This window comes from Ctenopharyngodon idella, chromosome 2 (assembly GCF_019924925.1).
Source record: "Ctenopharyngodon idella isolate HZGC_01 chromosome 2, HZGC01, whole genome shotgun sequence".
Classification (NCBI taxonomy): Eukaryota; Metazoa; Chordata; class Actinopteri; order Cypriniformes; family Xenocyprididae; genus Ctenopharyngodon; species Ctenopharyngodon idella.
The window spans coordinates 40,639,233-40,652,971 of NC_067221.1; the positions used below are offsets into that span (position 1 = coordinate 40,639,233).

The 13,739-nt window shown below is 39.7% G+C and overlaps 1 protein-coding gene across 8 annotated transcripts; it reads left to right on the plus strand.

Annotated features, from left to right (window-relative positions):
* The first annotated feature begins 2,697 nt into the window (after positions 1-2,697).
* On the plus strand, positions 2,698-13,660 carry LOC127500245 (mucin-2-like). 8 transcript variants are annotated; one of them, XM_051871308.1, is made up of 6 exons: positions 2,698-3,509; positions 3,991-4,102; positions 4,582-4,682; positions 5,703-5,814; positions 6,356-6,973; positions 8,172-13,660. In XM_051871308.1, exons 1-6 carry the CDS (start codon positions 3,449-3,451, stop codon positions 12,325-12,327), a joined length of 5,160 nt encoding a protein of 1,719 aa, XP_051727268.1. In that variant the 5' UTR covers positions 2,698-3,448; the 3' UTR covers positions 12,328-13,660. The 8 variants fall into 8 exon arrangements, with proteins under 8 accessions (XP_051727268.1, XP_051727291.1, XP_051727248.1 ...); XM_051871331.1 differs by lacking the exon at positions 8,172-13,660 and having other exon boundaries at positions 6,356-7,007; XM_051871288.1 differs by lacking the exons at positions 2,698-3,509; positions 3,991-4,102; positions 4,582-4,682; positions 5,703-5,814; positions 6,356-6,973 and having other exon boundaries at positions 7,000-11,312; positions 11,448-13,660.
* The last annotated feature ends 79 nt before the right edge of the window (positions 13,661-13,739 follow it).

Genomic DNA, 13,739 nt, shown 5'->3' on the forward strand with positions numbered 1-13,739 from the left:
CAGTTTTATACCTTTCTGTCTGCTTCTCTCTCTATACATATCTGTCTATCGATCTTGATGGTGTGATATATTCTTATTGTGCTACAAAACAATAACATGACATACCTTAAGAACACAAAACAACTGCAGTCATTTGCTCATGAATCAGACTTGATCTGAATCACAAAGAAGAACCGCCTCCTAAGAGTCATTTGCTTGTGAGTCAGACACCTATCCTCATGCTGTCTTCAGTCTTAAGCCAACAGAAACAGAGGGTTTTTGGTGGCTATGTAATAATACTAATAATATAAATAGAAGTGACATTTGTAATGTGGAGAAGGAAATGGAACCATCATTGTCCCAAAGAGCTTATGCGGACAGCGTCGCCATGAGGGTGGTATCGTTATCGTACAATAAACTTTCATTTTACCCACTTTGATTTACTGCTTTCTGCCCCAAAGTGTGTAAACAGTGTGATGTTAAAAAAATTTTACACTAAAGTTGCATGCAAAGCAAATAATGACAAAGAAGTGATTTTTTTGAGTTAGTAAATAATGATTTGTAACTTTGTTACAAAAAACTTAGCGTGAAAACTTGTTACCTATTTACTGATTTTTTCATTGATTTTAATTTTTATTGATCTCATTTATTTTTAAGAATTTCTAATTATTTATTCTTAAAAATATTTGAAACAACTTTTGTTTTGTTTTTTCTTTGCTGGATAACATATACATATATGACAGCATGTTAATTTATCCTGTAAATAACCTCCAGATGATCAGGAGCAACTATAGAACCTTTAATGCAAAAAATACTAATTGAAATCTACTTTAAGCTTCTCCTTTCAGAGATAATAAGACAACTATTAGAAAAGCAAACAGAGTCCGAATATGTGGGTCAGGTTAAAGTCACCATGAAATCAAAATTGACAATTCTTATTTTCTTTTTTGGAATATTGCAGTATTTATTATAAATGATTTATCTGTCCCCAATGGACAAAATCAAGCCCCACCCGACATTTGTTCTTGTTCCAGAAGCCGTTTCACTTGAATATACGCCACAATAGGAAAGAAAAGACTATTTGATATATTGCAAATGCTTTAATAAAAGTGTAATCTATTAAATGCATTAAATATAAAGTGTATTTATAAAATGTGCAATTTTATTAAATCTTAGTAAGATTAAATGTTGGTTAATCAGGCAAATTAAATGCTGCAGGACGTACGACTCCTTTTCCATGAAATGGAACTTCAGATCATCATATGCAAACACATAAAAACAGGAAAAAAAATATTACAAAAATTATTTAACACACTGTCTAGCATGATACATAGAGAGAGCGTTAATTTAGGTTAATTTAGGTTTAGGTTATTGCATTGCACTCTCTCTATGAATTCCAATGAGGTCTATAATAGCTGGAGAGAGCTCATAGAGGCCTATATATATTCATTTTATGGTTTAAAGGACTCTTAGCTGAAATACACCCACATTTGAGCATGTTTAGTTCCCTTTCATGGGAACATCGATGCTACGTCAAGCGCTTTGGGAACGCCTCTGCATGATTGCGTCGTGAAGCACTTGTGAAATCGAACCAATAGGGTGACGGGACGTCAGGGCGGGTGACGTCACGGACCAGGAAACTATAAAGCACTCCTGAGAACAAAGAACGCCAGCTTCTGTGTCTTCAGCAAGCGCTCTGTGTTATTGTGTGTCTTATTTGGTGTTGTCTGTCAGCTACATATACAGTTCAATATATCTCTTCGCCTGAGGACAAGAGTATTTTCACACCACAAGCATATATTCCAATATATATATATATTTAAAGACACAAAATATCGAGCAAACAGCAGTTTGTCAAGTGTGTTCATCCCTGACCTCGTTTTATCACGGGTGGGGATACACATGAGATGTGTGTTGTTTGCATGCCCAGGCAGCTCTTGAGGAAGCTGTCTGTGTGCATTGTGAGAAGTTAACGCTCCGTACACTCCGCTCTCGCTTGGGCGCTCTTTGAGGAGGGCCAGTGTTCCCCGCGGATCGGGTCCTGCTTCTGCCGAGGCAGAGCGGCGGCTTCGTTTGTGGGGTTCACAGATGGATCTGACGGAGGGGTTAGAGACGGGCCCAGCCCTTTCTCTGCCTTCACATGTCAGATCCAACCTTCACTTTTGGCTGTCCGGGCTCACTCTACAGGGGTATGGCTGCCTCAAAGGCTTTGATCTCGGGGGTCCCCCCTCAGCATACCTTTATTAGGTTTTACAACCTTGACTTGGGCTCCACTCCGGGGTCCTCGGTGCTCTCGTCTTAAGGATAACAGACAGACACTTGGAATTATGGCGTAGTTGGGATAGGGTTCCCAAAGCGCTCGAAGCAGCGTCGATGTTCCCATGAAAGGGGACGTCTCGGGTTACGTCTGTAACCCTGGTTCCCTGAATAGTGAACGAGACGCTGCGTCGCCTAGCCATACTCCCTGCACGCCTGTAAACATCTTGCTTCAGCCAATCAGAAGCTGGCGTTCTTTGTTCTCAGGAGTGCTTTATAGTTTCCTGGTCCGTGACGTCACCCGCTCTGACGTCCCGTCACCCTATTGGTTCAATTTCACAAGTGCTTCACGACGCAATCACGCAGAGGCATTCCCAAAGCGCTCGACGCAGCGTCTTGTTCCCTATTCAGGGAACCAGGGTTACAGACGTAACCCGAGACGTTTTGTTTGTTTCCTATTAAACACCCTGAAGTGTCTTGACCTTGAACACAATGTCCAAGAATGTAATTTTACTGAGGAAACGATGAGTTTTATTGTTTTGAAAATGGGTCAGAAGCTCATTGCGTTTAAGTTCCATATCAGATAAAATTAGGTCAGATCAGTTAAATTCTTTACACTTCATTTATTTTCTCATATACCAGTTTGTTACTGTTTGCAAATTACATGATAAAAATTATAGTTCAATTGTAGTCAAGTATTGTGTTCCAATTATAACATTATCCAGTAGATACAGGCAATAAATATAACAATTTTTCATGCATCCAAAGGACTACCTGTTGAAGGATGGCCTGTAGAGAGTGGGATTCAGGGTTTCCCACATCCTGCGTGGAAGTTGCATACTTTGTGTGGTCCTGAAATGTATCGATTAAAAATATATGTTTAATTTCAGCTGTTATTTAGAAACAAAATATGCAAGAAGCCTTTTCTGTCAAAACATCTTATTCACAACTTCCGCTATATGATCAGGAAACGAAAGTAGTGATTCATATTTTTTCCTCATATTTTGACTTGCATCTTTGTGCAACAGTTTCGGGAAAGGAACAACTGTAGAAGGATGACTTGGCTCTGTCCAGCTGTTGTTGACTGAAATTTGAGATGTGGGCGTGATTTGCCCATTATTCGTCATCATTTTCCTCATTATTGTAAGCGTATCTAGTGAAGCGGTTCATGATTTTGAGTAAAATAATTGTAAAGTAAAGATACTGGAATATCATGCGGTTTAGCATCTTCATCATCGTTCTGCTGGGCTTCATCAACTTCACACTGGCTCAAGGTAAAACACCTCATATGAAGTAGATATTTGAGTTGCCTTATGCAGAAAATGATTTTAGAAATGGCAATGCTGAAGTATAAAAAACATACTGGAACATAGTGAAGTATAAAGTACAACTGCATACAGTTTTGGGTTGGGTATAGTTAACTAAAACTACATTAAAAAAAAAATGTTGTTACTTGAAGTAAAATAAAGTTTAAATGAAATAAAATAAAAAATTAAAACATTTTTTATTATACCAAGGCAACATTTCCTAACTTGATGTACTAAACAACTAAAACTCAAATAAAAATGAATAAAAACTATATTTTAAATAATAACAGAAACACAACAAAATTACTAAAAGGAACTATTAAAAAATAAAAATTAATACAGAATATTAATAAAAAATATATAATAGTATCTCAGTGATACTAAAGTAACACTAGTTTTGGGTCAATGTTTATCAGCATGTGTAATATCTTTGTCGTGTGTCTCTCAGTTAAGGGCTGCTGTCAGCGCTATGTCTCTAAAATAAGACTTTTTGAAAAGAAAAGAGTGACCAGCTACAGAATACAAGAGATGGGCAAACACTGCACGTTCCCTGCTGTCATGTAAGAAACACCATATACATACTGTTCAAAAGTTTGGGATTGGTCAGATTTTTTAATGAAGAAGTTTCGTCTGCTCACCAATGCTGCATTTATTTGATCCAAAATACAGTAAAAACAGTAATTTTGTGAAATTTTATTATAATTTAAAATAACTGTTTTCTATGTGAATATTTTGTAAACTATAATTTATTCCTGTGATCAAAGCTGAATTTTCAGCATCATTACTCCAGTCTTCAGTGTCACATGATCCTTCAGAAATCATTCGTATTTGCTGCTCTTTTCTGATTTTTCATGATTCTTTGATGAATAAAGTTCAAAAGAACAGTATTTATCTGAAATAGAAGGCTTTTGTAAAATTCTACACTACTCTTTAAAAGTTTGGGGTCAGTAAGAATTGCAAAAGCTTTCTATATGGCTTTTATGTGTGATTCTTTCAAATATCACAGTTCATGATGTTTAATGCAATTCTCTCTCCGCAGCTTCAAATTGGATAATTCCGAGTTTTGTGCTGATCCTACAGAACGTTGGGTCCACAATCTCGTGAGGAGGGTGAACAAATTGTTTCCAGGGTCGTTTATGGGTAAGAAGCTGCAAAATAGTGCAGATTATGAATTTCTTGCCAAAAATATTTGAATGATTTAGAAAGAGTGTTTAAGAATGAAATGTACTAATTCAAAATTAAGATGGTGCATGAAAGATATTTTTCTAATGGAGAAAAGCTTTCTTTGAATCGTCAGACATATACATCTGAACAGTAATGAACAAAATGGATTGAATATAATAAGTTATGTAATATTACAAACAAAATAAACAATATATAAACAAACATAAACCAGAAACAAAGGAACATGGAGAACGGGAATGCATGCATATGCATGAACAAACCTACAGCAAACGTCGACTGACAAAGAACATTGGAAACACAGGAAACACAAAGGCATTATATACATAGGGAGCTAATAAGCTAACAAGACACACCTGGTAACAATCAGACTATAAGGGACTACAAACATGGAACCAGGGACAGGCAACAGGAAGTTTAAAAAAATGCGGATAAGACACTGAACATATAAAAGTAAAATTAAAAGTAGTTCTGGCCTTTTTTTAAACTAAATCATTTTAAATTCATTTAAAAGATTAAATTACAGATACTTCATTCTCTGTTGAAGAGCACTTATGGAAAATAATATATAAAAATAAATAAAATAAATAATAAAACAAAAAAACAAAACAACAAAACTGGACAGTGTGTCCATGTTCCTCTAATGATGTTTTAAAACTCAGTCACTAGTTATTGAACATTTTGTTTTCTTTGCAGTGTAAATCTCATCTTTCAAACGTGTGTACTTTAAATAGTCACTGAATTCACTTTCACTTCTGTGAAAATCATCTGGGAGGCTCTGCTTACAGTCCTTATATCTGTTGGTTTTCCATCTTTTCATTGCACAACATCATTTGCAGATATTTACGGTTTTATGATGTGAGGTGATACAGTCACAAAATCATCTGCCTCTAGTGAACTATGAAAGTAGTTGTATTGCATGTGAGTTTGGGTCAATGCATGATAACACATTTAATGTCTTTGTTGTGTGTCTCTTAGATGGTGGCTGTTGTCTGCAGTATGCCACGAGTGTTAAACTGTCCACAAGGAATAGAGTGACCAGCTACAGAAGACAAAATCCGAGCAGACGCTGCAGGATCGCTGCTATTGTGTAAGAAATACCCGTCTGTATATGTAGCACTATCAAAGTGGTATGAAACTTGTCAATACAGTGCATGTATGAATCAAATCTGACTGTTATACAGAAATTGCAAGTAATGTAAAGAAATTAAGTTTCTCATGATGAGTTTTATTATTTTCTATCCATTGGACACACAAACATCCACCTTTTCTATTCAGATGTATAGAACCACAGAACGTTTTAAGATTAATTCAACTTTTTATTCAGACTGTTACGCTGATGATATCATTTGGAATTAAAATTTTTAGGTGAAATTAGAATTTCTTTTTTTTTTACTCATTTAAATAATTCTCATATTCATATATATTTTCCATTTGGGAAATGTGTTCATAAGATGTTTGGGCCCAGAGTGTCTGACTGTGAAATAATTACTAGATAAATGTATTCACGTCACTGGAGAGCAATTGAGACAGTGGTGCAATAAAATGCTTTGAACCGTAGTAAATATTAGAAACTTTTATGATTCTTTCAGACATCACAATTAATGATGTTTAATGCAATTGTCCTGCAGATTCACATTGGAAAATGACCAGGAGTTCTGTGCTGATCCCATGGAAAGATGGGTCAATTCTCTCATGCAGAGGCTGGACGGGCTGTCAGATGGGTGGCCTGTGTGGTTTCCGGAGCCTCCGAGGCCTCCGAGACCTCCAAGGCCTCCGGAGCCTCCGAGACCTCCAAGGCCTCCGAGCCCTCCAAGGCCTCCAGAGCTTTCGAGGCCTCCTACACTTCCGGTGATCCCAGTGCATCAAAAGCCTCAGAGGCCTCTGGTGCCTCCAAAGCCTCGAACTACAGCAATGCCTCAAAGGCCAGAAATGCCTGAAATGACTCGAACGACTGAAAGGTCTAAAATGACTCAAACTACCGAAATGCCTGAAATGCCTCAAACTCCTCAAATGTCTGAAATGCCTCAAACAACTGAAAGGTCTGAAATGACTCGAACGACTGATATGCCTAAGATGCCTCGAACGACTGAAATGCCTAAAATGCCTCGAACAACTGAAATGCCACGAACGACTGAAAGGTCTGAAATGCCTCGAACGACTGATATGCCTGAAATGCCTCAAACAACTGAAATGACTGAAATGCCTCGAACGACTGAAATAACTGAAATGCCTCGAACGACTGAAAGGTCTGAAATGCCTTCGAACGACAGATATGCCTGAAATGCTTCGAACGACTGAAATGACTTCAATGCCTGAAATGCCTCGATCGACTGAAATGCCTAAAATACCTTGGACGACTGAAATGCCTCACACGACTGAAATGCTTGAAATGCCTAGAACAACTGAAAATGCCCGAGTGACGGAAATTCCTCAAACGACTGAAATGCCTGAAATGCCTCAAACAACTGAAACCCCTCAAGCGACTGAAATGCCTCGAACGACTGAAATGCCTGAAATTCCTCAAACAACTGAAACGCCTCGAGCAACTGAAATGCCTCGAATGACTGAAATGACTAAAATCCCTCGAATGACTGAAATGCCTAAAATACCTCGAACGACCGAAATGCTTGAAATGCATAGAACAACTGAAATCCCTCGAGTGACTGAAATGCCTCAAACGACTGAAATGCCTGAAATGCCTCAAACGACTGAAACCCCTCAAGCGACTGAAATGCCTCAAACAACTGAAATACCTCGAGCAACTGAAGTTACTGAAATGCCTCAAACTCCTCAAATGTCTGAAATGCCTCAAACGACTGATATGCCTGAAATGCCTCGAACGACTGAAATAGCTAAAATGCCTCGAACAACTGAAATTACTGAAATGCCACGAACGACTGAAAGGTCTGAAATGCCTCGAACAACTGATATGCCTGAAATGCCTCAAACGACTGAAAGGTCTGAAATGCCTCGAACGACTGATATGCCTGAAATGCCTCAAACAACTGAAATGACTGAAATGCCTCAAACGACTGAAAGGTCTGAAATGCCTCGAACGACTGATATGCCTGAAATGCCTCAAACAACTGAAATGACTGAAATGCCTCAAACGACTGAAAGGTCTGAAATGCCTCGAACGACTGATATGCCTGAAATGCCTCGAACGACTGATATGCCTGAAATGCCTCAAACAACTGAAATGACTGAAATGCCTCGAATGACTGAAATATCTGAAATGCCTCGAACGACTGAAATAACTGAAATGCCTCGAACGACTGAAATAACTGAAATGCCTCGAACGACTGAAAGGTCTGAAATGCCTCGAACGACTGATATTCCTGAAATGCCTCGAACGACTGATATACTTGAAATGCCTCAAACAACTGAAATGACTGAAATGCCTCGAACGACTGAAATAACTGAAATGCCTCAAACGACTGAAAGGTCTGAAATGCCTCGAACGACAGATATGCCTGAAATGCCTCGAACGACTGAAATGACTTCAATGCCTGAAATGCCTCAATCGACTGAAATGCCTCGAATGACTGAAATGCCTAAAATACCTTGGACAACTGAAATGCCTGAAATGCCTCGCACGACTGAAATGCTTGAAATGCCTAGAACAACTGAAATGCCTGAAATTCCTCAAATGACTGAAATGCCTCAAATGACTGAAATGCCTGAAATGCCTCAAACAACTGAAACCCCTCAAGCGACTGAAATGCCTCGAACGACTGAAATGCCTGAAATTCCTCAAACGACTGAAATGCCTCGAGTGACTGAGATACCTCGACCAACTGAAGTTACTGAAATGCCTCAAACGACTGAAACGCCTCGAGCGACTGAAATATCTCGAGCAACTGAAGTTACTGAAATGCCTCAAACTTCTCAAATGTCTGAAATGCCTCAAACGACTGAAAGGTCTGAAATGCCTCGAACGACTGATATGCCTGAAATGCCTCGAACGACTGATATGCTTGAAATGCCTCAAACAACTGAAATGACTGAAATGCCTCGAACGACTGAAATAACTGAAATGCCTCAAACGACTGAAAGGTCTGAAATGCCTCGAACGACAGATATGCCTGAAATGCCTCGAACGACTGAAATGACTTTAATGCCTGAAATGCCTCAATCAACTGAAATGCCTCGAATGACTGAAATGCCTAAAATACCTTGGACGACTGAAATGCCTGAAATGCCTCGCACGACTGAAATGCTTGAAATGCCTAGAACAACTGAAATGCCTCGAGTGACTGAAATGCCTGAAATTCCTCAAATGACTGAAATGCCTCAAACGACTGAAATGCCTGAAATGCCTCAAACAACTGAAACCCCTCAAGCGACTGAAATGCCTCGAACGACTGAAATGCCTGAAATTCCTCAAACGACTGAAATGCCTCGAGTGACTGAGATACCTCGACCAACTAAAGTTACTGAAATGCCTCAAACGACTGAAACGCCTCGAGCGACTGAAATACCTCGAGCAACTGAAGTTACTGAAATGCCTCAAACTCCTCAAATGTCTGAAATGCCTCAAACGACTGAAAGGTCTGAAATGCCTCGAACGACTGATATGCCTGAAATGCCTCGAACGACTGAAATAGCTAAAATGCCTCGAACAACTGAAATTACTGAAATGCAACGAACGACTGCAAGGTCTGAAATGCCTCGAACAACTGATATGCCTGAAATGCCTCAAACAACTGAAATGACTGAAATGCCTCGAACGACTGAAATTACTGAAATGCCACAAACGACTGAAATGCCTGAAATGCCTCAAACAACTGAAATGCCTGAAATTACTCAAACGACTGAAACGCCTCAAGCGACTGAAATGCCTCGAACGACTGAAATGCCTGAAATTACTCAAACGACTGAAACGCCTCAAGCGACTGAAATGCCTCGAATGACTGAAATGACTAAAATCCCTCAAATGACTGAAATGCCTAAAATACCTCGAACAACCGAAATGCTTGAAATGCATAGAACAACTGAAATCCCTCGAGTGACTGAAATGCCTCAAACGACTGAAACCCCTCAAGCGACTGAAATTCCTCAAACGACTGAAACGCCTGGAGCGACTGAGATACCTCGAGCAACTGAAGATACTGAAATGCCTCAAACAACTGAAATGCTTCGAACGACTGAAATACCTCGAGCAACTGAAGTTACTGAAATGCCTCAAACGACTGAAAGGTCTGAAATGCCTCGAACGACTGATATGCCTGAAATGCCTCGAACGACTGAAATACCTAAAATGCCTCGAACAACTGATATGCCTGAAATGCCTCAAACAACTGAAATGACTGAAATGCAACGAACGACTGAAAGGTCTGAAATGCCTCGAACAACTGATATGCCTGAAATGCCTCAAACAACTGAAATGACGGAAATGCCTCGAACGACTGAAAGGTCTGAAATGCCTCGAACTAATGATATGCCTGAAATGCCTCGAATGACTGAAATGCCTAAAATGCCTCGAACAACTGAAATTACTGAAATGCAACGAACGACTGAAAGGTCTGAAATGCCTCGAACAACTGATATGCCTGAAATGCCTCAAACAACTGAAATGACTGAAATGCCTCGAACGACTGAAATAACTGAAATGCCTCGAAAGACTGAAAGGTCTGAAATGCCTCAAATGACAGATATGCCTGAAATGCCTCGAATGACTGAAATGACTAAAATCACTCGAATGACTGAAATGCCTAAAATACCTTGGACGACTGAAATGCCTGAAATGCCTCACACGACTGAAATGCTTGAAATGCCTAGAACAACTGAAATGCCTCGAGTGACTGAAATGCCTGAAATTCCTCAAGTGACTGAAATGCCTCAAACGACTGAAATGCCTGAAATGCCTCAAACAACTGAAACCCCTCAAGCGACTGAAATGCCTCGAACGACTGAAATGCCTGAAATTCCTCAAACGACTGAAACGCCTCGAATGACTGAAATGACTAAAATCCCTCAAATGACTGAAATGCCTAAAATACCTCGAACGACTGAAATGCTTGAAATGCATAGAACAACTGAAATCCCTCGAGTGACTGAAATGCCTCAAACGACTGAAATGCCTGAAATGCCTCAAACGACTGAAACCCCTCAAGCGACTGAAATTCCTCAAACGACTGAAACGCCTCGAGCGACTGAGATACCTCGAGCAACTGAAGTTACTGAAATGCCTCAAACTCCTCGAATGTCTGAAATGCCTCAAACGACTGAAAGGTCTGAAATGCCTCAAACGACTGATATGCCTGAAATGCCTCGAACGACTGAAATACCTAAAATGCCTCGAACAACTGATATGCCTGAAATGCCTCAAACAACTGAAATGACTGAAATGCCTCAAACAACTGAAAGGTCTGAAATGCCTCGAACGACTGATATGCCTGAAATGCCTCGAATGACTGAAATGCCTGAAATGCCTCAAACAACTGAAATGACTGAAATGCCTCGAACTAATGATATGCCTGAAATGCCTCGAACGACTGATATGCCTGAAATGCCTCGAATGACTGAAATGCCTAAAATGCCTCGAACAACTGAAATTACTGAAATGCAACGAACGACTGAATGGTCTGAAATGCCTCGAACAACTGATATGCCTGAAATGCCTCAAAAAACTGAAATGACTGAAATGCCTGGAACGACTGAAATAACTGAAACGCCTCGAACGACTGAAATAACTGAAATGCCTCGAAAGACTAAAAGGTCTGAAATGCCTCGAACGACTGAAATGACTTCAATGCCTGAAATGCCTCGATCGACTGAAATGCCTCGAATGACTGAAATGACTAAAATCCCTCGAATAACTGAAATGCCTAAAATACCTCGCACGACTGAAAAGCCTGAAATGCCTTGCATGACTGAAATGCTTGAAATGCCTAGAACAACTGAAATGCCTCGAGTGACTGAAATGCCTGAAATTCCTCAAATGACTGAAATGCCTCAAATGACTGAAATGCCTCAAACGACTGAAACCCCTCAAGCGACTGAAATGCCTCGAACGACTGAAATGCCTGAAATTCCTCAAACGACTGAAACGCCTCGAGCAACTGAAATGCCTCGAATGACTGAAATGACTAAAATCCCTCGAATGACTGAAATGCCTAAAACGACTGAAATGCCTGAAATGCCTCAAACGACTGAAACCCCTCAAGTGACTGATATGCCTCAAATGACTGAAACGCCTCGAGCCACTGAAATTACTGAAATGCCTCAAACTCCTCAAATATCTGAAATGCCTCAAACGACTGAAATGCCTGAAATGACTCAATTGACTGAAAGGACTGAAATGCCTAAAATGCCTCGAACAACTGATATGCCTGAAATGTCTTGGATGACTGAAATGCCTCAAACCAATGAAATGCCTCAAACAAACGAAATGACTGAAATCGCTGAAACTACTGAAATGCCTAAAATGCCTCGAATGACTGAAATGCCAAAAATGACTCAAACGACTGAAATGCCTCAAATTCATCGAACAACTGAAATGTCTGAAATGTCTGAAACGCCTCGAGTGACTGAAATGACTGAAATCCCTCAAGCTACTGAAACCCCTCAAGCAACTGAAACTGTCTCGAATGACTGAAATGCCTGAAATGTCTGAAATGCCTTGCACGACTGAAATGCTTGAAATGCCTAGAACTGAAGTGCATCGAGTGACTGAAATGCCTCAAACGACTGAAACGCCTCGAGTGACTGAAATGCCTTGAGCAACTGAAATTACTGAAATGCCTCAAACTCCTCAAATGTCTGAAATGCCTCGAACGACTGAATTGCCTCGAGTGACTGAAATGCCTGAAATGACTGAAATGCCTTGAACAACTGAAAGGCCTGAATTCCTTTGAATGACTGAAATGTATGAAATCCTTCGAACAACTGAAATGCCTAAAATGCCTCGAACTACTGAAATGCCTCGAATGAATGAAATGCCTAAAATGACTCGAACGACTGGAATTCCTGAAATCCTTCGAACACCTGAAATGCCTTTATCAACTGGAGTGCCTAAAATGCCTCGAACTACTGAAATGCCTGAAATCCCTCAAACGACTAAAATGCCTGGAACGAATGAAATGCCTCAAATAACTCAAACAACTGAAATGCCTCAAACAACTGAAATGCCTCAAATGACTGAAAAGCCTCGAACAACTGAAAGGTCTGAAATGCCTCGCATAACTGAAATGCCTGAAATGCCTAGAATGACTGAAATGTCTAAAATGCCTGAAACTACCGAAATGCCTGAAATGTCTCGATCGACTGAAATGCCTAAAATGCCTCAAACTACCGAAATCCTTCGAACTCCTGAAATGTCTGAAATGCCTCAAAAGTCTGAAATGACGGAATTCCCTCGAATGACAGAAATGCCTGAAATGCCTTGAACAACATAAATGCCTGGAACAACTGAAATGACTCAAATGACTGAAATGCCTCAAACGCCTGGGATGCCTGAAATCCCTGGAATGCCAGAAATGCCTTGAATGACTGAAATGCCTGAAATCCCTCGAACAACTGAAATGCCTAAAATGCCTCGAATGCCTAAAATGCTCCGGATCCCTGAAATGATTTAGATGCCTAAAAAGCCTCAGACGCCAAAAAACCCTTGGATGCCTGAAATGCCTCAGATGCCTAAAATGCCTTGGATGCCTCGAATGCCTGAAACGCATAAAATGCCTGAAACACCTGGAATACCTCAAATTCCTCAAATGCCTTCCATGCCTCAACTGCATCCCAGACATCCCAGACCTACCGAGCCGATAACTTATTGAGTTATGTTGCCACTTAATGTTACATAATTTAGCTGCTTTTCTTAGTTAAGTGAATTAAATGCATTTTAAAAAAAAATATTTTACCTTTATTTCTATACATATTGTGGTCAATTTAATTCAATATAATTTGTGTATTAAAATTTCTATATATGGTTATGGTTATTAAACAATCTTTTTTGTTGGGGGCGGGGGGACTTCTGATTAAAATCTATGCACAAAAGTTTTCATAAACATC

What these genes read in the sequence shown, in the direction of transcription:
- LOC127500245 (XM_051871265.1), top strand. Translation starts at nt 7,000, where the DNA reads ATGCCTGAAATGCTTCGAACGACTGAAATGACTTCAATGCCTGAAATG. An exon ending in ATGCCACGAACGACTGAAAG is followed by an intron (nt 7,632 to 7,685) that starts GTCTGAAATGCC and finishes AACGACTGAAAG; the next exon opens with GTCTGAAATGCCTCGAACGA.